This window comes from Myodes glareolus, chromosome 3 (assembly GCF_982192425.1).
Source record: "Myodes glareolus chromosome 3, mMyoGla1.1, whole genome shotgun sequence".
NCBI lineage: Eukaryota > Metazoa > Chordata > Mammalia > Rodentia > Cricetidae > Myodes > Myodes glareolus.
The window spans coordinates 18,914,175-18,941,884 of NC_142028.1; the positions used below are offsets into that span (position 1 = coordinate 18,914,175).

The 27,710-nt window shown below is 40.1% G+C and overlaps 1 protein-coding gene across 2 annotated transcripts; it reads left to right on the forward strand.

Moving 5' to 3' along the window:
• Positions 1 to 145: 145 nt before the first annotated feature.
• LOC125399111 (uncharacterized) lies at positions 146 to 27,397 on the forward strand. Of its 2 annotated transcripts, none has more exons than XM_085687249.2 (7): positions 146 to 304; positions 1,809 to 2,057; positions 3,082 to 3,116; positions 23,567 to 23,804; positions 24,688 to 24,723; positions 25,652 to 26,084; positions 27,305 to 27,397. In XM_085687249.2, the coding sequence occupies exons 1-6, from the start codon at positions 241 to 243 to the stop codon at positions 26,044 to 26,046; spliced, it is 1,017 nt and encodes a 338-aa protein (XP_085543375.2). In that variant the 5' UTR covers positions 146 to 240; the 3' UTR covers positions 26,047 to 26,084; positions 27,305 to 27,397. The 2 variants fall into 2 exon arrangements, with proteins under 2 accessions (XP_085543375.2, XP_085543376.2); XM_085687250.2 differs by having other exon boundaries at positions 23,687 to 23,804.
• Positions 27,398 to 27,710: the final 313 nt, after the last annotated feature.

The following is a 27,710-nucleotide window of genomic DNA, read 5'->3' on the forward strand; positions in this document are numbered from 1 at the left end:
CATCAGACTCTCTCCTAGTGTAGCCTGGCTTCTACTGTCCCTCTGACCCTTGTTAATTTTTCTTAACCTCCTTCCTGGTGCATTCTTTAATGGCTCATGAGGGTACCCTCCCAAACCCACCCCTGTCTCTCTTTCTTTCCCCCTCCAGTCAGCTGTGGAAAGGAAAGACACCCTCAGGGGCAGGGCAGAAGAATGTATAAAAACCCAGCAGAGTTTTTCCTGGACTAATCCTACTGAAACATGATGCTCTTCAAGGTGCTGGTGATCGCTGGCTTGTGTGCTCTGACTGTGACTTTCCCCACAGGTGTGTGCACCTTGCAATCCTTTGGAGAAGGGAGTTCAAGTTTGTGAGTGTGCCTTTGTGTGGAGATGGGTGTGCGAAGGACTGACTTGTTTTAAGTAGAAACTGGATAATTCTGTCGAGGTTGTTTTAGGCGAGAATGGCAGCTGAGTGACTGAGCTGTGGATTTTGGTTGTGAGTTTGAATTAATTACATATAGCTAACGAGCTTGGTTAGACGAGAGCAGGGCAGGATGGCTGAGATGATTCTGATGGTGCTATCCTCACTGGTTGTCAAGGAGGTGATAGGATCTGTTGAATTACGATAAAGAGATGAAGACGCCTTAACAGAGTGAGCTTCAGTCATGTCTGAGAGCATGGGCAGCCAGCTCTGTCACTGACTGTGAATCTGTGTGGGACTGGAATGGAAACTTGGACCATGTTGAGCAAGGAAAGAAATATGTCCTTGAGAGCCAGAGAGAAAGATCTAACAACCACCAAACTTTTTGTTCTAGTTCTTTCTGAAGTCAGGCAGTTTCTCAGAGTCGCTCACCCACCTGAGTGAAAATGATCCCACTTGCTCACCTGCTCTTGCTAGGTGACTCTCGCTTTTTGAGCTGCTGGATGGGCTTCCTCACTATACATGTGTGTGAGATTAAGGCAAGTGAGAAACAGTGAGAGACAGACAGACAGACAGACAGACAAACACACAGGGAGGGAAGGAGAGAGAGAGAGAGGGAGAGAGAGAGGGAGAGAGAGAGAGAGGGAGAGAGAAAGAGAGAGGGAGAGAAAGAGAGAGAGAGAGACAGAAAGAGAGAGAGAGAGACAGAGACTGGTGACAGTTCCTGCTATTGGTGAGATGAACCTGTCCCTGAGAGACAGGTTCTCCTGTCCCTGTGCACAGCAGACCACATGGTTGTGAGGGTTCTGTAGGTAACCAGCCCTATGACATTAGGACTGAGTGTTTTGGGATGTGCTGAAAATGGGTCCTGGACATAGGGCATTACATGAAAAGTAGCTGTTATGGAACATGTTAGGGTTGATTCCGCTCTTGCTTATACATAGGACCAGTGGTTTCTTTAAATTTTAACCATTAGTAGATTTGTTTGCAGCCTTCAGAAATCTGGAAGGATTTTAGAGGTGAGACTTGAATTTTTCTTTTGTATTAGTCTGACCAGCACACGGATAGAGGCACAACACAGATGCTCTGTCCTCAACTGACTCCTCAAGAAAGGCAGGAGTGGGCTCTGATCACACTGTTCTGAGGTAGCCCAGGGACTCTAGCTGCTGGACAGACTTGGTGGGAACACACAACAACAGCCACTTTATACTGTCCCTTGAACAGAGGGCCCAGAACAGGAAGGGGTGGAGATGACAGAGGCGTGCACTGGAAAAGACTTGAGTTGTTCTTTTCTGCTGGGCTTCTTTAGAATCCACTTCACCCATTAGAATTCACTAGTAGAGACCTACCAGAATCAGCAAGATCTAACCAGTTATAACCAAGGAGACTCTAATCAATTACCTTCTAGAACCAATCACCGATGACCCACTAGACGTACCCAGTGAAGAACTACCAAATTCAGCTGCTGACATTGAAGGCCTAATGGATTCAGTCATTAACTTAATAAAATCAATCAGAAAACTACCACCACCAATTGAGAAAGTGATAACAAAAATTCGAAAAGTGTACACAGACAGTGATTCAACCATGGACTTTAATCCGACTTCAGACTTCCTATCGAACAAAGAAGTATATCACGAAAACACACAGATTTCTGGTAAGTGAGGGTGTTACTTCTGGAGGTCTGGATAAGTGTTTCTGGGCCCACACCTATCACGTGCCTTCCTCTAGGAAAGCTTGCTTTCTTCCACAGTGGGTGACTATACTTGTCTGTTCTGTCTTCACCGTGTCCTCTCCTGAGGCTGAGACAGTCCCCTCCAGTTTTCTAGAAGAAGACAGTGAGACCTCAGGTAGGGCAGTTTGTTTTCCTTACATGCTAGCATTTTCCCCCTGTGACCCTTTCTTTTGTCTCACTGTTGAGGAAGGTCCCAAGTTGGGAAACTTGCTGCCTGACCTCTGAGGAGGGGTAATTTTTTTTCACAAAAGGTCTTTGAAACTTGAAGAATATGTATCCATCCCTCTGTCCTGGAGTATTTTCAGTAGAAGATACCTGTTGGTAACCACCAGTTTGTTGTCAGCCACCTGTCTCACGAGCAAACTCTGGGCAGCTCCAGAGGGTCAGCTCTTTGGGTGTTCATGTGTTTGGAAATATGGTTAGGGAAATGGGGTTAATCATCTCCTTTTCTCTTCTAATGGTTACAATACATTCCAGACAGATGGTCTCCCGGGCCAAACTTTTGGTTAAGTGTTAATTGTCATTTGTATTTGGACCGAATAGAAGCAAAGGAAATTTAAAGCTTCATGAGTTAATCAGTGGATTTCTTTGCTGCTCTCATTTATACCGTCCATTCATTTACCATCTACGTACCCACCCACCCACCCACCAATCTGCCCGCCTACCCGCCCGCCCACCCGCCTGTCTGTCTGTCTGTCCATTTGTCTGTCTATTTTTCTACCAACCTATCTATCTTTCTATCCACAGGGTCTCTCTATGTAGCCCTAGCCCTGGAACTTGATATATAGATCAGGCTATCCCTGAACTCACAGAGATCTGCCTGCCTCTGCCTCCTGAGTGCTGGGTTAAAGGTGTAAGCCATCACGCCCTTCACATTTTTACATCTTTCTTTCTAGCGCTTAGTGAAGACATTATAAAGTTTCATCTATTTTCTTTCTCATTGCAGACCTGAACCTCACCTTCGCTGGGACTCTTGATCCTGTAAGTATCTTCTCTTTTAGCCCTGATACCTATCTAGAGATTTGTTATTCTATTTGATGCTAATTTTAACCCCTTCAGAATGGACTCCACATTTAACCCTTCCCCAAAACTGAGATAAATTATAGGCGTGGCTAGAAATGGTGGCATAAATGTTTAATTTGAGCATGTGGGAGTCTGAGGCAGCTGAATCTCTTAGTTCCAGGCCAGCCTGGTCTACATGATAAGTTCCAGGTCAGACTGGTCTACATAGTAAGTTGCAAGCCAGCCTGGTCTACAGAGGAAAATTCCATCTCAAAGTAAGTAAAATAAAATAAGATATAAAAATAAATTATTCCTTCATGCAGGCCTTTTCTTTCTTCCTTCCTTCCTTCCTTCCTTCCTTCCTTCCTTCCTTCCTTCCTTCCTTCCTTCATCTCTTTCTTTCTTTTTCTTTTGGTTTTTTGAGACAGGATTTCTCTGTAGCTTTGTAACCAGTCCTGGAACTAACTCTTGTAGACCAGGCTAGCCTTGAACTCACAGAAATCTGCCTGCCTCTGCCTCCCAAGTGCTCCCAAGTACTGGGATTAAAGGCATGCACCACCACCACCCGGCCTCATGCCGGTCTTTTCTATTCAGGGGTCTGGAACTTCATGTAGACTCATGACAGGGCACAAATTCTCCCTTGAGTGTTCATAAATTCCACTTTGATTTCTCTAGGGCGTGGAGCCCAGTGCAATATGTAGACTCTTAGCCAAGCCACCATCTAATGCATAGAATGCATGATTCCATGAAAAACTGAAGGACTCTGAATTAGTAATTTCTCTTTTAATATCTCCTCTCTTTTGGTTTTAAAAAATGTTTTAAAAATTATTATTGTGTATGGGAGTTATGATACATGTATGTCTTTGTGCCATGTGTGTGCCTGGTGCCCACAGAGGCTGGAAGAAGGTGTCAGAGTCCTTGGAACTGAAGTTATAGACAATGATGAGATGCCATGTGGGTCCTTGGAAATGAACCTGGGTCCATTGAAAGAATAGATTCTGCTGCTAACTGTTGAGCCATTCCTCTAGACCCTCCTGGTTCTTTTTGTATTTTTGCTTTTTAATTCTCTAATAGGGTTTCTTATTACAATAGAATGGATATCAATAGACTGCTTAAATTTTTCATGCTAGTCACAGGATTGAGAGAGGATAAGTGATTATATTTAGAGAAATAAAATTCCACACCCAAGCTCAAAGTGTTAAATGAGCAAGATGGGCCCGATATCTTGAGGTTCTCTTGGTAACTCCTGCTTTATTTATTTTAATTTAGCCAACACAGTAAAGGTTCTATTTGCTGTGACAATCATTGCATTCTCCTCCACTTTCTGAGAAGACTCCAACTTTGAAACAAGCCTACCAGTACCCTTCTGGATATTGTATCATTGTAAAAAACAATGGAAATCCGAGATGCTCCCAGCAAAAAAAGAGAGAGCAAAGAAAAAGTGGTCCTGAATGATAATCAATGTGTCAGGCATTCATGAGCTCTGCCCTTACCTTGTGTGGGCCTAATTAAAAAAATATTCACTGGAACTGTGATTGAGAGTGGTTTATTTTAAAGGGAAAGAATTGCTTAACTGTATTGTTTAACCCTCAAAACAATTTTGTCTCTCTCTGGAACATACTATTCATACACATCAGGATCTAGTATTTGTGGTGTTCCCAGTTGGCAGTCCAGTATATCTAAAATTAAATGGCTAGTGGACTGGTGAGATGACTTTAGTGGGTAAAGGCACCTGCCACCAAGCCTGACAGCCCAGTTCAATCTTTGGTACCAACATGGTGGAGAAGGGAATTGGTTCCTACAAGTTCTCCCCTGTCTTCCACATGCATGTTGTGGCCTCTTCCACCCCACAACTAAAAATGTAATTAATGTCAACTGATTTGCATCCGCAACTCCCTAATGTCAAATAGTCTTGGGTTCTTGGCTTAGGTGCTTATTTTGTGGGAGATTTTGTATCAGACAAGACAGACATATTAATCTCCACCCAGGTTGACTCAATGAAGGGCAGAAACACATCATAGGCTGGCTTTTAAAAAATATACAATTTCACTAGAGTTTTGTATGAAGATACACAGATGTCTGTGTAAAAATGGCTTATAATAATTAAGAAAATTAAATGTTAAACACCAGGTTGAAAATCCTGCCTTCTGGCTCCAGCAGTTTGTGCAGTATTATTTTGGAGAACCAGTGCTGTTTGGGGTAGTTTAGAAACAACAGCTAGTTAGGTGTGATGGCATACTTGTATCATGCCATCTCCTGGAATCCTGAGGCATCAAGGTTGCTGTGAGTTCAAGGCAAGCCTGAATTCCATGATGAGTTGTAGACCAGTCTGTGTCATGGAGTGGGAATCTGTCTCACAAAATCAAAGACAGAAACAATTGATGTACAGTTAGGCAGTAGAATTTATAATAATTTTATAGTAGAGTTTTCTTATATTTTGTGCTTCATTTTGAACTACAGTTTTACAGATAGTTTTATATTTAAGCATCTAGTAAGGTATTTAAAGTCTATTTTTTAAATATTTTTACTTTTTGAGAATTTAAAACACTGTATTTTGGTTGTATCTCTCCTCTCTTCCTCCATCTTCCACTGGAGTCCTCACCTAAAACATCTCTTATTGGGGGAGGAGGCTGCTCATTGGTCCCAGCTGCCTAGCCACAAAATAATCACACAAAAACTGTATTATTTGTAATATTGTTTGGTCAATAACTTAAGCGTATATCTGGCTAATTCATATCCTAAACTAACACATCTCTATTAATCTGTGCATTGCCACGTGACAGTGGCTTACTGGGTAATGTTTTCAGTGTCTGTCTCAGGCAAAGGATCTATGACTTTTCCCTGATTCCACCCTTCTTTCTCCCAACATTCAACCTCGCTTTCCCTGCCTACCTAAGTTCTGCCTTGCTATAGGTCCAAAGCAGTTTCTTTATTCATTAATGGTAATCACAGCACACAGAGGGGACTCGCACATCAATCTCCCTCTTAGCTTCATGTTTTATTTCTTTGTGTTTTTTAAATTTAATAACCCACAGAATCTAATTGGAGTTGTTTGTATACACATGCATGTGGGACCATTAACTGAGCATGGACAACCAGCAATGACTAAAGACCCAAAGAAAATGGTCATCCTCCCCTCACAACCATCGGCTGCCAGTAGATTTTCATCTGGGGGCAGGTCTCATGAGCGTCTTCTCTCCCATCAGTGCTGCCATTTTGGTTGTCTTGTTGCCGTACAGGTCCTCTACAGAACCATGTCTGCTCTGAGTTCCTGAGTGCAGCTGTCACATCACATGCCAAAGACTGTTTCACAGCGCTGCTCCCCCTCCTCCAGATCTTATCTTCATTTAACCCCTCTTCTGCGATGTTTTGAGTCTTGAGGTAGTGGTGGGTATAGTTGTCCCATTTAGACCTGAGCAAGCAGAGTCACTCAATGCTTTGACTAGCTGTGAATCTCTACCTTAAACATTGCACACCGCAGAATGCACTATCTGTGACTAGGCAGTTATCTACGGGGATAACAAATGTTTAGATTATCAAACATTTCTTTGTACACTTGGACACCTAAACTAATCATTTTCCTTTGAATGGCTGTGGAATCTGTTATACCTCCTTATTTACTGCTTCTCTTTACCCTGAAAGATGCAAACCATCACTGAATGCAGGTGCCTCCTGTTTCATACTTTGGGAATGTTGCAGAGGTTTATAGATCTGTGCAGGATTGTAGGTTATATATGGTTTGGTCGCAGGTGGGTGGGGCCATGTTGGTGATTATTATGAAAGAACTGTTCTATCTCAGTGTGAATTATGGGTCCTGGGCTCTGCCTGTGAGAATCAATTCTGGGTCTTTTTTAAATGGTGCAAAGATTAGTAAAAGAGGGCTTCTTTAGCAATCTGGATTGTCTCTTATGATTTGACCCTTGATAGGTGAGAGAGACAGTGATGATTTCCACAGAATGAGCATAGTTTATTCTAAAGAGAGATCTATTAGAAGATGATAATTCTGTTCTAATTATGTGAAAAGCTACGAGGTTTTCAGGAGACAGAATCAAAGTACTTGGTCCAAGATACAACATGGGAGGAAACCTGGAGATGAGTGAACCTGGCCAGGGACACACAGTAGATCTTCAGGTGAGAAATTAGCCAGAGGAAGGATGAAGGAGAGAGCCAGGCAGACTTGCTCATGTTGTATGGGTGACCTTTGATATGGCAGCTCTGTGGGAAGTCACTACAGCCCATCTTTTCCTGGTTCCCAAGTGATATTATGTGAGTCTGCCAAATGTCACTCAGTTCAAGTCCTTCCCAGTTTTTCCCTACTGCCAACAATGAGTGAAGAGATAATGTGTCGTAAAACAGAATTATGAGCTATGAACTCATAGGAGATAATAAAAATACAGAGAAAAGCTGACACAGAAAACTGAGTTAGGAAGAATGAAGTTGAAGTCACAAGCACCATGTAGCTGGCACTTCGGCACGTAGGACCATGGAAATCCTCTAGCTGTCATTTGCCTTCCAAATCTATTTCAAAGGCAACATGCTACAGATAGAATTATTAATGTCCTTCCCTCACGCCCCTACCCTTTTCTGTATTAGTTTCCTGAGGCTGCTGAAAGCAGAACAAAGCAAAACAAACAAAATGATGTGAAGAAGATGATGCAAACCCACAGACTGAGTGAAGGAAGAACAGCAGTTCATTTCACATGCGTTAGAGGCTCAAATGACAGGATTACTTTGCAAGAAAGCTCTGTTTCCTCAGAGGCCTCCATGCTTAGAGTCCAGAGTGATGTTTATGTGTTTGCTCTATGCATGCGCATCTCTGTTCTGTCTGTGTTAGATTATCTGAGTCTTACAAGGACCATTCAGACTAGGCTGTGGCTACCCTAAAATCTTTGAATTTTATCACTTTTCCCAAAGACTGTTTGCCAAATATAGTCATGATCTGGTCACAGTTAAGATTATATAATTCTTTCATTTTTTCTCTGTTAATTACTTTTAATAGCTAGTTATAAAAATATCTTTTAATTCCTATTACCATGGGAATGTTCTCTTTGCAATTCCATTTGATATCACCTTTAGAATAAATCCTAGGTGAGATAACTTACCTGTATTTTATGTCCTGTTGCTGAAAAGTTTCCTCAAACTCAGGAGGGTTGTTATCATTCTCCCCTTCAGTCACATCTTTTGTTAGTTCCCCTCACAGGAGTTGGAGCAGTTCTTTCAAAGAAGAGATTAGAGCATGTTGTAAAGTGGAGCTGCGGGCCACTTCCTGCTGCCCGGTTCCCTGCTAGCTTTACCCAAAATAATTACACAGAAACTGTATTCATTTAAACACTGCCTGACCCATTATATCTAGCCTCTTCTTGGCTAACTCTTACATATTATTTTAACCCATCTCCATTAATGTGTATTGCTACTTGACTTTTGCTTACCGGCGTGAGTCTAACCAGTGTGAGTCTAACGAGAGTGAGTCTAACCAGCGTTTGTCTCGGAGAGGAGAGCCATGGCATCTGCCACACTTCCCTTCTTCCCAGCATTCTGTTCTGTCTACTCTGCCCACCTAATTTTCTGCCCTATCAAAAGGCCAAGGCAGTCTCTTTAGTTAACCAATGAAAGTAACACATAGACAGAAGACCCTCCTACACCAAGAGCAGGTCTGGTTCTCGCTTAAACTCCACCACCATTTTCCAGATGTGTCTGAAGTAAGTTGCGAAATTCAAACCTCATCTCTGCTGGCAACACCTGTCCCTCCCTTACTGAAAAGCAGTTCAAATGCCTCAACATGTAGAATCTACCCCATACTTCAAATCCTCACTCCCCTGGGTGGTTGGGAATCTGAAGTGCAATTTACCAGGGTGAGCAGTGAGAGGGCGGATCAGCCTGTGGACTGAACCAGGTCCTGCTGTCTAGGAAGCCCCATGTGTAAATGAATAGACTGAGCATTTTGGAGATGTAAGTAGCTATAAAAATATGTAGATAATTGAACTATAACCTTAACACTTGGGATGCAGAGGAAGGCTATAAAAAGGACAAGGTTATCCTTGACTATATAGAGAGTATGTGGCCAGCCTGGGACCAATGAGACCTTGTCTCAAAGTAATAATAATAATAATAACAATAATAAAAAGCCAAGCAAGCAAGCAAGACACAAAATAAAGAAAAAGACATGAATTAATAAAATTAAACATGAAAAAAATGCCATTTCAGCAGGTTGCAGTGAAATCCAGAGGATGACTGAGCAATATTCCAGCATGGAGAGGGGAGTTGGGCATGAAATCCCATCCCTACCTGCAGAGCTTTTGCCAGTTCTTAACTTCTGGGAGAATAAGGTTCAGTTATCTCTAAGTGTGCAGCCCCTGGTCAGTTGCCAAGCTCTGTTGGAAGGCTACATATGTAAGAATATTTGGGTAGCAGAAATTACACTTGAACACACACACACATATACACATACACATGAGTCATGCAAGTATAAATAAGTTCATTTAGGGAAAGATTGGTATTAGAAAGAATGAAGTAAGGTAATATCAGAGATGCATATGGGAAAAATACAGTGATATATGAATACATCAGAAGAGAAGCCGTTATTTTGAATAATTAAAAAATGCTAAGTAAAAAGCATGCAAGATAGTAAAATTATAATATTTCCAGTAAAAGGAATATCATTGTGCATCATCATATTAAGCTAAATAATATAGCCCTACACCAGTGCACATGTAGGTAGACTCAGGAAGTTTAAAAAGTGAGCACAAAAGATAAAGAGGAAAATACTAGATGAGTAGATAGTACAGAAAGTAGAGGGGAGGGAAAAGGAGGTGGACTAGATCAAAACCCAATATATACATGTATAGACTTCTCAAACAACAGAAATAAACATTCCAAAAATAAATAATTCTGTTAAATATTAGAACATTAGAACAAAACAAAAATGTTTATGGTGACTAACATCACCTGCCTATTTTGTCATCCTCATCTTCCTCCCTGATAGCTTTGCTTTGTCAGGTCTTCTGTAATCTGATTTCACTGTGTCCATCAAGTTCTGAGGTGATATTTTTCTTTCATGATACATTACCCTCTTCACTCATTGCTGACACTGAGGAAGGTCAGGCAAGGGAGCTGAGCCAGTTACATTTGGCAGAAGCTACCCCTCTGTTTTTGTCCACATCAAGTCAAGGTCAAGGCCGACTTTGGTCAGGACTTCTGCTTCTGCAGTATGAGACACCCCGCCTGCTTCTTCCCTCTGCTGTTTTTCTCTACCTTTCACACTGACGCCTTTCTAAACCACCCACTGAAAAGCACTCAGGCCGTTCGTACTTTCCGTTTAGTATCTAGAGAAACTAGATAGTGACCAGGCTTACACATAAGGGAATAAGCACCTTCTCTGTCTCCCGTAAAGCCCGTAAGTCTAGGGAGAGCTGTGAAGTCATAGCTGCAGTAGTTTTGCCAAGTTCTAGCATCTCCCATGCAGAGTACACACTCACTACCGCATGGGGGAAATTGTATTAGCATTGTTAGTTTTCATGGGCTGTGTTGCATGTGGCTGATACAGCTGTTGAGGCCTTCTTCTAATTATTTCTGGCCTTCAAAGGCAGAGGTCAAGATTCAGTGAAATACAGTGGTTGAGGTTAAGGGATTTCCACCACTTCTTTTCAAATATTGGCAATAGTGCACAAAGACCTCTGTGTTGGCAAGCTCTCTATGGTTAATCCTGCTGTTGAGATACAGAATCTTCGATTTTGTCTTTTCATAATGACTACAAGGGCTGAGTTGGGTTGTCCTATGAAGTACAGTAGTGACCTTCCTTTGTACTCTGTCTCCTATGTTTGAAGTCATTAATCTCACAGCTTAATTCACAAATTTACCAGTCATTATCCATCCCTGGCTCTTATCATGATATAGAGTGAGACCTTGACATATTGCTGCTAAAATTATCTGTTTTTCCTGATAAAGGTTTTAAATCACCCTCCAAAAGCCTTCCTGTCAGCCTGCCCTAACCTCTATTTTCACTGGGTCTATGAAAGATTTCTTTCTTGGTACATTAATACAATCACTCATTGCTGATATTGAAGAACATCAGAGAAATGTCTTGTGCTGTGTGGTGTTTCTAGGAAATCACATGCTTTGTCTCAGGATACCCCAGGCTTAGGTAAAGACTGAATTCTGTATGCAGTAGTGCTTCCACTGATGCTGCACACTGTTGCCTGGCAACCCTGCTCTTCCCTCTGCTACTTTGCTCTTACTTTTTTTTTTTGAGACAGGGTTTCTTTGTAGCTTTGTAGCCTATCCTGTAACTACCTGTAGTAGTAGTACAACCTGTTGTAGACCAGGCTGACCTCGAACTCACAGAGATCTGCCTGCCTCTGCCTCCTGAGTGCTGGGATTAAAGGCGTGTGCCACCACCACCCAGCTTCACTCTTACTTTTCCATCTAAAGATCTACTGTAACCACTCATTAGGATCATTCATGTTAGGCTCAACTTCTGCTAAGTATCTAGAGGACCCAGTGATAATCAGGACAAAATGAAAATAAAAGGCTCTGTGAGGACTAAGCACATGATATGGATGAAAATGCAGGGGAGACAGATAAAGGTGTCTACTGCCAAACCTGATGACTTGAGCTATAGCCCAGGAGCCCACACATCTGAAGAAAACCATAAACTTCTGTGAGTGGTCTTCTGACTGCCACATGTGTGTCATTGCCAATGGATGTATACACACACACACACACACACACACAGAGAGAGAGAGAGAGAGAGAGAGAGAGAGAGAGAGAGAGAAACATACACACAAACTCACATATACACACAGAGAGAAATGCAACAACTAAATAAATAAACGCATACATATATAAATAAGGGGCCAGTGAGATGGCTTAGCATGGAGAAGCATCTGCCAAAGAGTCTGAAGATCATCTGACTTAGAACCCTAGAACATACACAGTAGAAAGAGAGAAGCAATAACTACATGTTGTGCCCTGGTTTCCACACTCAGGTGGACTGTTGCACACACATACTTACACACACACACACACACACACACACACATCATACATTCACACACACACACACACACACACACACCACACCACACCCAAATAAACACATAAAATGTAAATAAAAAGAAAAATTAAAAGGGGAAGGAGTATTTTGGGCACAACAAAGGTTTTCATGCCTCAGGTGAAAATGGGTTTGGAGATCGGTTACATTATTAATGACAGATTACTTCTTGGGGAGACTGCCCCATATTGAAAAATAAATTGGTTGCCCCCACAACAGTCTTGTCACTATTGTGCCAATGCATACTTTGCATAGCAGCTTGACACTGTAATTTGTGCAGTTCCCACCTGGGAAAGACTTGATACCTTTAAACCCTTAGCAGCTTTCATACATCCTCTGGCACTATGAGAGCTAACCCAACAGAGAGGAAGCTCCATCGCAGTTCCTGCTTTATTTTTCTTTACCTTTAATTAAATTCATATAACATCTTCATCGATAAGGCATTTTCAGCTAGTTCTGGCTCACAAATAAGAGGAATAGGAAGAGCTTCCCATATTTTTTGGGGTGGGTAAGCCTCTCTGTCTCCCTGACCAACTCTGAGAGAGGGATTCATCACGTGACCTTGGAATTTTGGTTAAGGTACCTGTTACTTCTAGGACCAGCATCATCTAGCCTTCAAGGGTATCTGACTTCAAACTTTTTTGTGTTTTTCATTTGGGTGACCAGATAGTGCATGCCGTACTTTCTGTTCTACTACTGTGAAGAGACACTGTGACTAAGACAACTCTTAAAAGGAAGACATTTAATTGGAGGCTTGCTTATGATTTCAGAGGTTAGTCTGTTATCCTGTGAAGGAGTATGACGGCATGCATGGAGATGGAGAAGTGGCTGAGAGGTATATCCTAATTTATGGCCAGGAGACAGAGAAATAGTGGTCTGGTATGGGCCTTAGAAACCTCAAAGCTCATCCTCTTTGACACGCTTTCTCCAACAAGGTCACCCTTCCTAATTTTTAAAAATCTTTTAGAACAGTTTCACCCCTTGCTGACTAAGCATTCAAATACATGACCCTATGGCGGCCATTCTCATGCCAACCACCACAGCTGGTATCTGTGTGGGTGTTGCATAGCCCCTTCACTTTAATTAATTCTCCCATCTGATACCATATCTTCCCCATCCCAGAACTTTTCTCCTTGTTTAAACTTCCTCCTGCCTGGTGTTCCCCCTTTGCACACTAATTTTACTTTACTTTAGCACCTCTCATTAAAGTATTCATAACACAAATTGTCCCCTTTCTAGTTTCTTGGCTTCCAAAGTACTCCATGGAGACTGGATTTGGTGGTGCATATCTTTAATCATAACACTCTGGAGGTAAAGGTTATGGGATGTTTGTGGGTTTGTAGTTATCCTGATCTCAGAGTTGAGTTCCAGTACAGCTAGGGCTATGTAGAGACCCTGTTTCCCAAAACATAAAGCACTTCCACGTCAACTTAGAAAGCCAAGTACTCTAGGACTATGTCCCCCTTTTCATTTCTGATCTTGTTAATTTGCATGTTCTCTCTCTGCCTTTTGATTAGTTTGGATAGGGATTTGTCAATCTTGTTGATTTCCTCAAAGAACCAGCTCTTTGTTTCATTGATTCTTTGGATTGTTTTCTGTGTTTCTATTTTGTTGATTTCAGCCCTCAGTTTGATTATTTCCAATCTTTACTCCTCCTGGGTGAATCTACTACCTTTTTCTAGAGCTTTAAGGTGTTCTGTTAAGTCTCTAAAGCGAGCTTTCTCCATTTTTTTTAAAATGTGGGCACTTAGTGCTATGAATTTTCCTCTTAGCACTGCTTTCATAGTGTCCCATAGGTTTGGGTATGTTGTGTCTATTTTCGTTGAATTCAAGGAAGACTTTAATTTCTTTACTTCTTCCCAGACCCAGGGGTGGTTTAGTAGTTGACTTTTCAGTTTCAATGAGTTTGTAGGCTTTTTGGAGGTAGAATTATTGTTAAATTCTAACTTTATCCCATGATGATCCAGTGAGACACAGGTTCTTTGTATCTGTGGATGTTTGCTTTGTTACCGAGTATGTGATCAATTTTTGAGAAGGTTCCATGAGATGCTGAGAAGGTATATTCTTTTCTATTTGGGTGAAATGTTCTATAGATGTCTGTTAAGTACATTTGATTCATTACCTCCATTAGTTCTCTTATTTCTCTGTTAAGTTTCTGTCTGGTTGACCTGTCTGTTGGTGAGAGAGGAGTGTTGAAATCTACTATTAGTGTGTGGGTTTTGATGTGTGCTTTGAGTTCTAGTAATGTTTCTTTCACATATGTGGGTGCTTTTATATTAGGGGTATAGATATTCAGGATTGAGACTTTCTCCTGATGAATTGTTCCTGTTATGAGTATAAAGTGTCCTTCCCCATCTCTTCTGATTGATTTTAGTTTGATGTCAATTTTGATAGATATTAGTATAGCAACACCTGCTTGTTTTTTAGGTCCATTTGATTGAAAAACCTTTTCCCAACCATTTATTCTGAGGTAATGTCTGTCTTTGTGGTTGAGGTGTGTTTCTTGTAAACAACAGAATGTCGGATTCTGTTTTCATATCCATTCTTTTAACCTGTGCCTTTTTATAGGTGAATGAGTCCATTGATATTAAAAGATATTAATGACCAGTGGATGTTAACTTTGCTTATTTTTTTATTTTTATTTTTTTTGGTGGTAGAGTTTGTGTGTTTCCCTTCTTTGAGTTGTGCTAATAGAGAGTTGTTAGATGTCTATGTTATTATGGGTGTTGTTGGCTTCCTTGGGTTGTGGTTTCTTTCTAGTACTTTCTGTAAGGCTGGGTTTGTGGCTACATATTGTTTAAATTTGTTTTTGTCCTGGTTACCTTGTTTTCTCCATCGATGGTGAAAGAAAGCTTTGCTGGGTATAGTAGTCTGCATCCATAGTCTTTAGTGTCTGCAGCACATCTATCCAAGACCTTCTGGCTTTCATGGTTTCCATAGAGAAGTCAGGTGTAATTCTGATAGGTTTACCTTTATATGTTATCTGACCTTTTTCCTTTGCATCTCTCAATATTCTTTCTTTATTCTTTATGTTTTGTGTTTTGATTTTATATGGCAAGGGGATTTTTTTTTTTATCTAGTCTATTCGGTGTTCTGTATGCTTCTTGTACCTACATAGAAATATCCTTCTTTAGGTTGGGAAAGTTTTCTTCTATAATTTGGTTGAATATATTTTCTGATCCTTTGAGCTATAATTCTTCTCCTTCTTCTATCCCTACTATTCTTAGGTTTGGTTTTTTCATGGTGTCCCAGATTTCCTGGATGTTTTGTGTTAAGAATTTGTTGTATTTGCTGTTTTCTTTGATCAATGAGTTTATTTCCTCTATTGTATCTTCAGCATCTGAGATTCTTTCTTATCTCTTGTATTCTGTTGGTTATACTTGTCTCTGTAGTTACTGTTCGTTTTTTCATATTTTTCATATCCTGTCATCTCTCAGTTTATGTTTTCTTAATTGCCTCCATTTCATTTTTCATTCTTGAACTGTTTTCATTACCTGTTTGATTGTTTTTTCTTGGTTTTCTTGGGCATCTTTGAGGGTTTTATTCATTTCTTCAAACTTTTTTTTTTTGAGATCAACCTGGATAGCTTTATTCTTCCCTTAATTCCCAGCTACAGGGAGGAAATTGGATCAATTGTGTCTCTGTGAATCTGATGACAGTTGTCCCAGTCATGCCTAACACACGGGCTTGGCACACTAAATGATTTTTTTTTAAAGTAATTTTTATTAAATTATAAAAGTTTCGATTTCCGCCCCTCCTCCCACCACCCTCCCACTCCCCCCACTCCCTCTCCTCCTCCCTCTCCATCCCTAAGAGCAGTCAGGGTTTCCTGCCCTGTGGGAAGTTCAAGTTCCTTCCCCCTCCCTCCAGGTCCAGGAAGGTGAGTGTCCAGACAGACTGGATCCGCAAAATCCAGTATATGCAGAGGAAACAAGTCCCAGTGCCATTGTCAATGGTTTTTCAGAAAGACTTCGGGCCAGCCACATTCAGAGAATCCGGCCACATTCAGAGAATCTGGTTGGATTGCGTCCTCATTCAGTCCCAGTCCAACTGGCCTTGGTAAACTCTCATTAGATCCGTCCCCTTGTATCAGTGGGTGATTACATCTTCAAACTTTTTGTTATTCTTCTCATCCATTTCTTTAATGGAGTTTTTCACATCCTGTTTAAGGATCTCTATCACTTTCCTAATGTTATGTTTAAAGTCAATTTCTTCTAGTTCTTCTGGATTAGGGTGTTCAAGTCTTCATGTTGTATGTTCACCGGATTCTGGTGTCATCATGTTGCTTTTCAGGTTGTTGGAGGAATTCTTGCATTGGCACCTGCCCATCTCTTCCTTCAAATGTGGTCAGAAGAGTCTTGGCATCTTGGTCCAATCTTTGCTGTGGGTAACTGTGTACTTGGGGGTTTTTCTTGGTCTGCCCTCTTTTAGAACCCCTCAACACTGGAGTTGACTCTCAGATCTCCTCCTCCCTGAAATAGGGTGTGGTGGTGGATATAAGGACCCTGTAGATGGAAAGGAGTGCTTGGGAGAAAGATGGGATGGAGTGATTAGAGAAAGCCAGTAGACAGGGAGACATCCTGCTGAATGGCCAGGAATGTTTAGGGAATTGGAGGGGGTCTGTACTCCATTGCTGGAACAACCGGCTGGCCAGGCGGGCACACACTTACCCCTCTGGATGGACCGCCTGGTACAGGAGCAGGGCCTCTTGCTGGCCAAGGATCTTGCAAACAAAAGGGTGGGCGTGGTAGGTGCAAGCTTGGTGGAACGAAGAAACCCCTGTAGCACTAGCACACACCACTGCGTCCCCAGACCCTCAGCCCCAAATCAGGCTAAGTTGGGGGATCCTAGTACCCTGCAGATGGAAAGGGGTGCTTGGGGGCAAGCTGGGATGGGATAGATAGAGAAAGCTAGTAGCCAGAGAGAAGCCCCGCAGACTGACCAGAAAGTTTAGGGAACTGGAGGGTGCCTATACTTTATTTCTGGGGCCAACCTATGTTTTCTTAACACTTAACTTTTGGGAGTTTTCTTTAAGAGTATTGACCTTGGTAATTTACCATGCTCTGTTGGGAGGCTACATATCCATCCAAGAATATTTGGGGAACACAAATAAGCTGTAATGACACACAGACACACACACACACACAGTTGTACACACACACAAACATATAAGTCATGTATTCATAAGTAAGTATGTTTAGAAGAAGATTGGTATTAGGAGGAATGGAGGAAGATAGTATAGATGAATATATCATAAGACCAGTCATTTCTTTTTATGATAAAAATACTAAGTAAAAATTGTAAGAAAAGGATACAGATTATGTTATTTTTAGAAAAATGGATATAGCTTGGCATCACCATTCTTAAGCTAAATAATTTAGCCTTACACCTGTGAGCATACAGGTGAACTCAATATGTTTCAAGAAAGAGGACATGGAATTATGAAAAAATACCTGTTGACTGCAAGGCTAAGAAATTAAGAGAGGAGGAAAAAAAGAATAGATTAGATAAAAACCCATTATGTATATATATATATATATATATATATATATATATATATATATAGGCATGTACTTCTCAAACAATAAAATAAACATTCCCAAAATAAGTAAATACATTAAATACTATAAAATCAAAAAAAGGCTTTTGGCATCCTACATCAAGTTGTCACTGGCACATTTGTTCCTCCCATCTCCTTCCCTAAGACCTTTACTTGCCAGCTTTTCCATAGTATGATTTCCCTATGTCCATTGAAATCAGAGGTGATATTTTTCTTTCATGATACATTACCTTCTTCACTCATTGCTGTCACTGAAGAAGGTCAGGCAAGGGATCTGAGGTAGTAATATTTGGCAGAAGCTACCCCTCTGTTTTTGGACACATCATGTTAAGATCAAGGTTGGATTCCACCAGGACTTCTGCTTTCACAGTATGAACACCCAGCTTGCTTCTTCCCTCTGCTGTTTCTTTCTACCTTTCCCACTTTTTAAACCTCCCACTGAAGACCCCTAAGGTCACTCTCACTTCCTATTTAGTATCTGTAGAAACCAGCCAGTCCCTGGTTTAAATATAAGGGGCTGCCAGGACTAAGTCACTTATCTGTCTCCCTTGAAGACCATAAGCCTAGGGAGAACTATGAAGTCATAACTGATGTAGTTTTGTCAGATCCTAGTAACTCCCCTGCAGGTTCACACCCATTATGACATGGGGAAATTGTATTATCACTGACTGTCTTCATGGGCTGCATCATCATTGGCCAGGACATTTTTTATGCCTTTTTAAAATGATCTCTGTACCCTTTGACCTCCATAGGCAGAGTCCCAGACTCGATGATCGACAGTGGTTAAGCAAGACTTCTCAGAGATTTCTACCACGTGACCCTAGGTGCCTTATCTCTATCCAAAGTCCCTCACAAATGACCCCCTTTGGTGTGGGAGGTCCTTCTGTCTGTGTGTTGCCTTTATTGGTTAATGAATAAAGAAACTGGCATGGCCTATAACAAACTAGAACTTTGTTAGGCAGGAAAAATAAACTGAATGCTGGGAGAAAGGAGGTAGAGTGAAAAGAAGCTATGGAGCTGTCATGGAGACAGACATGCTGAAACTTTGCTGATATGTCATGATTAATGATACATGATTAATGGATATGGGTAAAATTAAAATGTAAAGGTTAACCAATATAAAACTAGAGCTAATAGACCAAACAGTGTTGTAATTAATACAGTTTCTGTGTGGTTATTTCGGTGGATGGGATAAACAAGCATCCTCTTGTAAGAAATTGGAGATCCAACGTGGTTGACTTAATCCCCGCAAAGCCTTAGAGGGCTTGGAAAGGAATTCTAGACACTAAAAAATAAAATTTAACTGGAATTTTTTTTCCGGATGGGTTCTGCTTGTTGGTGGAATGCGGCAGCTCCTTTAAGAGAGGTTTACTGAGTCAGCTTTAGCAGAATAGAAGCATTTAAATGAGGTTTGTGAGCAGACAGCTACAACTTGCTTAATGGTAACATAGACACACTGCATGCCTGGAAATGGGGCTGTGAGGATGGCTTGTGTAAACAGACCTCCACTCCATCATGTTGGACTTGGTTGAGTCAAAAGACAAAGCAGCCTTAGTTGCTCTTTAGCATTTTAAGAAGTGCTCATGCACAGAGAAGAATTACAGCTGTAAAATAAAGCAGACTCAGACATAAAAGACTTCTAAATGATACACAGTGTTTAAAAAATGTACATAGGCTTGGGAGAGAGAAGAAAAAGAGTAAAGAGACAGTAAATGTAATATTAAAGTGTACAGACAGTAATAAATTAAAGGAGTAAAGGCAATAAAGTAAATATTAAACTTGTAGAAAAAGTAGTAGAGTAAGAAAAATAAGCCACATAAAGATGGAATGTACACGGAGGGTCTGGATTATGTATACTATTGTGTTTTCCTTGAATTATTTGACTGTGAAGGAGCTAAGTAGCTAACATATATACTTTAAAGTTCTTTTGTCTTCAAAATATGGCTCTAAGAATATGTTGCTTTGGAAAAGAGGTTCTTCTTTTGCTTCTAAAGGAGATGAGAACCTATGGAAGCATTCCAGACTAATGTGGTTTGATGGACCAAGATCTCCTGAAAGTTCATTGTAAACACCCCTAAAAATTACTTTGCCAAACAAAAAGAGGAAGCTTTGGAGAGGAACTACATCCATATTCCCAATTATAGTCTATATATTTTTGTTTACATTTAAAAAGGGATATGCTGTAGAGATTTACATGGGTATGAATCTTGGTTTATTGACACAAATTTAAAGTCAATTTTGATATACTGTGTATATATATTTTTACTCTTCATTAGGGTATTGTGATTGTGCAGTTCATTTCAAAAAGTAACGTATAATTAAGAAATATTGGTAAATAGAAAGTCATCTATAGTAGTCAAGCTTGTAGTCATGTTAGATTTTCTAGATGTATAGAGCTGTATTTCAGATGGACAGGGATTCTTTAAATCTTTCAAAGACTACAGTATATGGCATTTAAGGTGTTTTAAGAATTTATGACTTTTCATAGCAGTGAGACACATCTGCTCCTGGAAGCACCAATCTACTTCAAAAAGAAGATGGGCATTGAAGAGGCTCCTTATAAAGTTGCTTACCTATTCGGGTGAAATGGTCCTTTATGGTTACCACTTCATGAAAGAATAGAAAGAGTCTGCAAGACATAGAAGAAAGTGACTGACAAACTGTCAATATTGGTGGAACTGTCTTTGAAATTTCCTGCTTCATGAAAAAGTCTGCTAGATATTATGGGCCTGTAGGTTGAAGATGGATGCTCCAATGGTACAAAAGAACTTTGGGTGACTGTCCAGGCAGCAAGATGTGTCTGTCAATTCTAGAGTTTGGAAGTTGCTTACAATGAACTGTTTACGTAGGTAAGATTATATTCTTCTGGAGTCTTTGATGATGTTGGAGAATTGATAGTTATCATTTTCTTAGTTATGATAAAAGATAAAGTATATATAAACATGGTAACTATCACTCTTGCTTGATACCTTTTCTTTTCTTTATGGTAAATTTGAAGTTATAGATACCTGCTTTTTTATATGTAAATTTACTATGTTAAAGTTAAAGCCTTCCTTTTTGTTTAAACAGAAAAGGAGAAATGGTGTAGGAGGTCCTTCTTTCTATGTGTTGCTTTTATGGGTTAATGAATAAAGATACTGGCTTGGCCTATAGCAAGGTAGAACTTAGTTAGGTGGGGAAACCTAAACTGAATGCTGGGAGAAAGGAGGCAGTGTCAAAGAGAAGCTATTGAGCCACCATGAAGGCAGACATGCTGAAACTTTGTTGGTAGGCCACAACCTCGTGGTGATGCACAGATTAATGAGATGGGTTAAATTAAGATATAAGAGTTAGCCAATAATGGACTGGAGCGATGGCTCAGCGGTTAAGAGCACTGACTGCTCTTCCAGAGGTCCTGAGTTCAATTCTCAGCAACCTCATAGTGGCTTATAGCCATCTGTAATGAGATCTGGTGCCCTCTCCTGGCCAGCAAGCATACAGATAGATAGAACACTGTATACATAAAAAATAAATAAATCTTTTAAAAAAAGAGTTAGCCAATAAGAAGCTAGAGCTAATAGGCCAAGCGGTGTTCTATTAATACAGTTTATGTGTGGTTATTTTGGTTCTGGGTGTCCAGGACAAACAAGCAGCCTCTTGCAACACACCCTGCACTAATCTGAACATCAAACAATCCCCCAAAGCATACTGAATGATAGAGGCTGCTGTGCTTACTGACTAATTTAAATTATTTATAAAAATGTGATCAGGCAAATATTAGGCATAATAAAGCAAACAATAGGAGAGAAAGGAGCCATCAAAATATGTACCCAAATAAGATCAGTGCACACAGAATGCTTTTTGTTCAAATGGTCCTGTCTCAATGAGGTGATGGGATAGACTTTGTTCACTTCCTAGGGGAGGCCTTAACCTCTCTGAGGAGTGGATGAGAAAAAAGTTGTGTTAGCAGGAGTAGAGAAGGGAGTAAAACCTGGGATTAATTAATAATAATAGTAGTAGTAATAATAATAATAATAATAAAACTTTCCTTTCTTCCTGGTTAAAGTCTCACCATTTTTTTTCCATTCCCCCTAAAAGCACCAATATCCTACTGTAGAACTCCTTCTCCTCCACTATGTTTTTTGGGTTTTTTACTTCCCTGGTTGTTGTGTTAACTTCAGGTTCTGTTTATTCACATCTAAAGATTCAGAACTATGATCCAAGTCAAAAGAGAATGTGTAGTATTTGTGTGGGTTACCTCACAAGCATAATATTTTCTAGGCCTATACCTTTACCTGCTATAACTTCTAAAAGTATTAGCACTTTCAGCTTAGTGACAGGATACAAAATCAACTTAGAAAAATTAACATCCTTTCCATATATTACTAAGAAACAAAGAGAAAGAGCAAACATGGACACAATCTTATTCACAGTAGCATCAAAAACTATCTATAAAGAAAGGATTTAAGTTGTAAAAATTTTTGCCATTGAAGACTTCACATCTTAGAAGGAAAGTGATTAAGGAATGCACTGGAAGATGGAAAGGTGTTCCAGCATCATGGTTTGGTATGATTAATATTGTAAAAATGACTATTCTAACAAAATTTAGAGACTCAATATAATTTCAACCAAAATACCCATGAGAGTCTTCACAAAAATAAAAAAATCCTATAATTTATATGAAATTACAGAACACCACAGATAGTTTTCTGAGAAAATAATAATGCTGAAGGGGTTATATTTTCACATTCCAAGCTATGTTACACAGCTATGAGAATAAAAACAGTATGGTACTAGCAAAAACAAACACATGGTCAATGGAATGAAACAGGAGACCCACACAGGAGTGTGCAAGGCAACAGCCATGTGCTATTTGATAAAAATGATAAAAATACACAGTGAAGGAAAGACAGCATCTTCAACAAATGGTGATGGCAAAATAATGTCCACTTGTAGAAGAATGAAATTAGATCCAGATTTGCCACCCTGAACAGAAGTTCAGCTGCAATGGATCAAAATCTTAATGCAAAACCTGAACCCTGAAACTACTAGAAGAAAAAAGGCAGTACCCTACAGGATACAGGTACAGGAAAGGACTTTTTGAATACGGTTCCATCCACACAGGAGTTAATAAATGAACAGGATCTCATAAAACTAGAAATCTGTATAGCAAATGAAATAATCAAGTAAATAGGAAGGTCACATGCTTTGGATCTTTGCCAGTTATACTTTTGTGAGGAGAATACTATGCAGAATATACAGGGAACTCAAAACAAACAACTCAATAACCAATCAAGAAAGCAAGTAGGTCAAATGAAATGGGCAAGGGATCTACAGAGAAGATTCAGAAAGAAGAAATAAAAATGGCTGACAAAAATTGTCCAGCATTCTTAGAAGCTATAGAATTTCAAAGTAAAAGTACTTGAAGATTACATTTTACACCAGACAGATGGCCAAGAACAAGAAAACAGCTGACAACAAACTCTTGAGAGGAAGTTTGGATAAGGAAACCTGTCATCCATCTATGGTGTGAGTGCAATCTACAGCAATCAGAATGGAAAAAGGGGTGGAGAATTCTGAAAACCTGAATGTACACTACTTTATGACCCAGCTAAATAACATATGCATATATGTTGGCATATGTCTAAAGAGGCCAATATCCTAATTCACAGATACTTGCTAACTGTGTTCATTGTCAATCTCTTCAGAATATTTAGCTGGAAGGGAAACCATCTATGATTTACCACTACAGAATGGTACATATATAATGAAATATTACTTGTGTGCAAGGAGACAAGGTTCCTTCAACCACATCACCTCATTACGTGTTATTGCTTCTAGATAGGACATGTTGACATCTCCACACTCCACCCTGTTGGGCTAAAGTCCCAAAGAGAAAGAATGGAGCCAGTTCTTCAATTGTTGATCAAAGATTCCATTGTTGGGCTCTGTTTTATAAAGGGAATGGACTTGTCCCATCACTCACTTGAGAACAGCTCCAGAGCCTCCTCCAAGATGCTGGCAGTTCTGTTCACAGCGACCTTGCTGGTCCTGAGCTCAGCTCAGACCCCCAGTGAAGGTATGAACTATTATAGTGTGGGAGTTGGAGATTTCAATAGAAAGAAGAGAGGAAAGAGAGGAGGATAGAGGGAAGTGAGGACAGAATCAAGTGAGAAGAAAGACAGCCTAAGGGAATGCCTGTGATAAGGGTTAGAACAGTTTTATCATCAGCACATAACATGCTATTTTTATTAAATATTTAATCTGAAGGCCAGAAAATACTATATCAGAGGATCAAGGTATTCCACTTTGTGTTTAGAAAAGTGCTCTCTGGCCCCAAAGAGGCATAGATATGGTGGAGATGTATGCGTACATTCTGATAATCAGAGTGAATGCTGCGATGAGCTAGCCTTGCTGCACAGAATATACCAGACACGTGATATAGATGCGTACACAAAGATCAGTTCAAAATTAGAGAATTATGGAATAAATTCAATGCTATAGATACTGAAGTATGAGCACCATAGTCCAGTCTAAAGAGTTTACTCTGGTCCTCTTTCAGAATTTCAATATGCTTCAGGCAGTGCATGTTGCTTTGTATGATGTGTACTCCTTGATTGACCTCTTGAGAACACTAAGACTTAATGAAGAAACAAACTGGTGAGGCATATTCTCAATGCAAGTTGGAAATATGCCGCACACTTAAGAAAAGGGAGCAGTGTGTTTTGTTGATGTGCAGGGAGGACAATAAAGATTCTACATTTAGAGCGTGTGGGCAACAGCACAGGGAATCTGCACATGCTCACACATCCCAGACCCTTTCTCAAGTGTCTCACTGCTGCCTGATGAGTTCACTGGTGCTCAGAAGCTTGAGAATGGAAGTCACATTTTCCTGCAGGACATCTGTAAGCTCTGAAAGACTGTGACCTCAATTTTCACTTCATCCTTTGCTTTATTCCTAGAGGCCGCCACTGAGGCTCCTGCTGCCGCCCCTGCAGGTAAAGCTCAATCCATCATCCTTCCATGCTGTTTAATTGTCTGTGTTTCAGTGTCGTCTTATCATATTTTCTGTCTTAGGAATGAGTGAAAATTAGTTTCTCTAAAGATAGAAACTTATTTCCCAACATTAATGCTGGGAACCATGACTGAATTCAACCAAATGAATAATAGGGATACCAAGCTTCTTTATCAGCAGCAGAAATTTGTCTGCCTCCCATCCAGAAATGAGCCCTGTGAGAAGAGACCAAAAGTGCCTTAATGCTGACTCTTCTGGTTGTGAGAGGGTCTGTGGTTCCCTTATTTCTCAGTGTTTCTGTCTACAATTTATTACACAACTCATAAACCATATGGAGAAATATTTGTCTTTCCCTGCATTCTCTTTATTTTTTTCTCCATAACTATGTAACTGTCTTTGATTTAAAAAGAAATGACAAATTGTTCCCAGGCATTTAGTGAATTTGTTGGATCTCATTTTGTTCTTCTCTGCTCTTGGGGTTCCATGTGTAGATGTAACGTACAAGTCAAATTTCATTCTAGGGCCCCCAAACCAGGGCTGTAACCCCTTGCAGATGCAGAGAGTTCATAAAATGTCCTTAATCACAACTGGCAACTTTCCCTATGTCAACCTATTCTTCTGCATTATTGCCATTTTGTCTCTGGAGACATTGCATGTGATAAATAAGGGTCCCCAAACGTTCATATTTTCCAGTCATAGCACATACTTATCTCAAGATAGAAACACAAAACCTTCTATCTTATTGGGATGTTTATCTAGAAAGCCAAGCAACAAGGATGTATGGAAGAAGGAGTTAGTAGCTGGCAGACAGGTTCTGGGAGAAAGAATTGTTTGATTAGGTCAGAGGAATAAAAAAACAAAAACAAATTCTCTGACCAGTGTGTTCCCATTGTCTGGCCCTACCCATCCAGATCCTGTGGAGCAAAGCCAGAGTGAAGCCCCAGAGCCCTCTGCTGATGATGGGGTTGAAAATAGTGACCCACAAAACGAGCCTGAGCCAGAAGGGGAACAAGTGTCCTCTGATGATGATGCAAATGAAGTGACTGATACACAACAAGAACCAGCAGCAGAAGAGTCTGAAGACCAACCTTCCTCTCCTCCTGAAAACCCACAAGAACCACCCCAAGAAGAAAACCCCCCACAAGACTCTTCTCCTCCAGTGGATGACCATAAACCTCATGTTTGGGGTCCTTTTGGTCCTCGTGGTCCTTTTCATCCTTTCATAGGCAAAAAATGGAATCCTCCTTCTTTTGACTTTGGAAGACTAGGGCGATTCTTTAACAGAAGAGTGGCGGCAGCAAATTAATTATTCTGTAGTTAGTTGAACGTTTTAAGTAGTTATAGGTAAGTTGCTTTTGAGCCTAATGATCTGAGTAATCCAGACATCAATGACAAGTATGAGTCAAATTACTAAGCACAAAGCCCTTTCCTTTCACATTTCTCAAACCATAAGGTGAAATTTAGTTAACTGGAGTGACAACATCTACGGCCTCATATATGATCTTTGAATTCAGATAGTATAGGATGGTATATGTGTGTTGCTATAGGACGATCACAGTGATGCATTCTAATGTACTTCTGCCTTTGAGGAACATAGTTCTGTAGTTCCTATTTTCTTAATGATTACCTATTGAGTTGCGCTGGTCTGTAGACGTACAGCAACAACTTCTCTTTGGTTCTTTGTTTTCTGTGTTGAACCTCAGGAATTTCTCATCTGCAGCCTGTACTCTCTGTCCCACTCACACCAGAGATGCTCAGATACATTGTCTCTAAGTAAAAACATAGAGATACCTCTGAGCTTGTCCAGATGTTTAGCACACTTTTCTAAATTTGTGTATGTTCAAGTTCCTCGTTATTTATTTTTCTTAGGATGGCACATGGTTGAATATTAAGATTACAAATTAGCTGAAATTTCCATTATTGTCCTTGAAAGCCACTAGTTTAAATCCTTTTGCAATCCTCTTAGAAATATTACTTTGTGTATGTGTGGTTTTATACAAAGTAACAGTAAATTTTACATGAATGATATTCTATGTAGAACTTAAGGTTATTTATTTAAAAGCCTCATATCTTGGAAAACTGCATCACTTCATACAAGCATGGTTACATGGATCCCCCTGCAGCATGTTTCAATGGTGTTATTGTGTATGTCTTGCTGTGTACTCAGAATTTTTTTGGGTGTTAACATTGCACAGCATTGCATGGTCTTCACCTCCTTATTTGCCATTCTGTTTATAGACGTTTAGGATGGTTTCAGTTTTCCACCCAGTCAGGGTGCATTTCCGTAGACACCTTTGGAAGTATATCCTGAAATATTTCAAATCAGAACCCAAGGAAGTGCAAGCCAGGAAACATTGTTCACTTTCATATCATAATAAATACCTCAGTTCTACTGTCTGTTCTGTGGCTGACAGGTGCTAACCTGAGAAAATGAGGAAGAAGGAGGAGTTGAGGGAGAAGAGGGTGTGATCTCTCACCTCTCTTGCTTTAGTGGTTACAGTAGCATTTGAATCTCCTGGAGGCCTCAATTTTTCACTAACTTTTCTCCTTTCTATTTATTTCAGAGAGTGCCAGAGAAGATTATGTTCTTCAGACAAACAGGTCAATGAACCATTGTTGATTGTCTACCTGACCCTAATAAAAATTTCAGCATGCAATTTCGGAGTGTTGTCTATACTTCCTAGTAATGGGTTGGGGGGAAGCAGCTAGAATTTGAGTGCTGCAGTTACAACATAAGAACATCCAGAAAAGCACACCATGGATACTGGAAAAGCTATGCATCTTCTCTTTTTGTCCAAACCTGACAGCAACTGAAAACATTGTATGCCCGTGTATCCCCATACTTTTTGCGTGGACTCTGCAGTACAAATTCTTTCTTTAATAAATGATGTCAAGGTCTCACTGGTACCCTTTCTAATTCAAAGGCAAGGGTGAAGATTAAATGTGAGGCAGTTGCAAAACCACAGACAT

Coding starts and splice junctions, on each gene's coding strand:
- LOC125399111 (XM_085687249.2), top strand. CDS start 241: ATGATGCTCTTCAAGGTGCTGGTGATCGCTGGCTTGTGTGCTCTGACT. Junction 305..1,808: donor GACTGTGACTTTCCCCACAG/GTGTGTGCACCT, acceptor ATTACCTTCTAG/AACCAATCACCGATGACCCA. Junction 2,058..3,081: donor CGAAAACACACAGATTTCTG/GTAAGTGAGGGT, acceptor TTCTCATTGCAG/ACCTGAACCTCACCTTCGCT.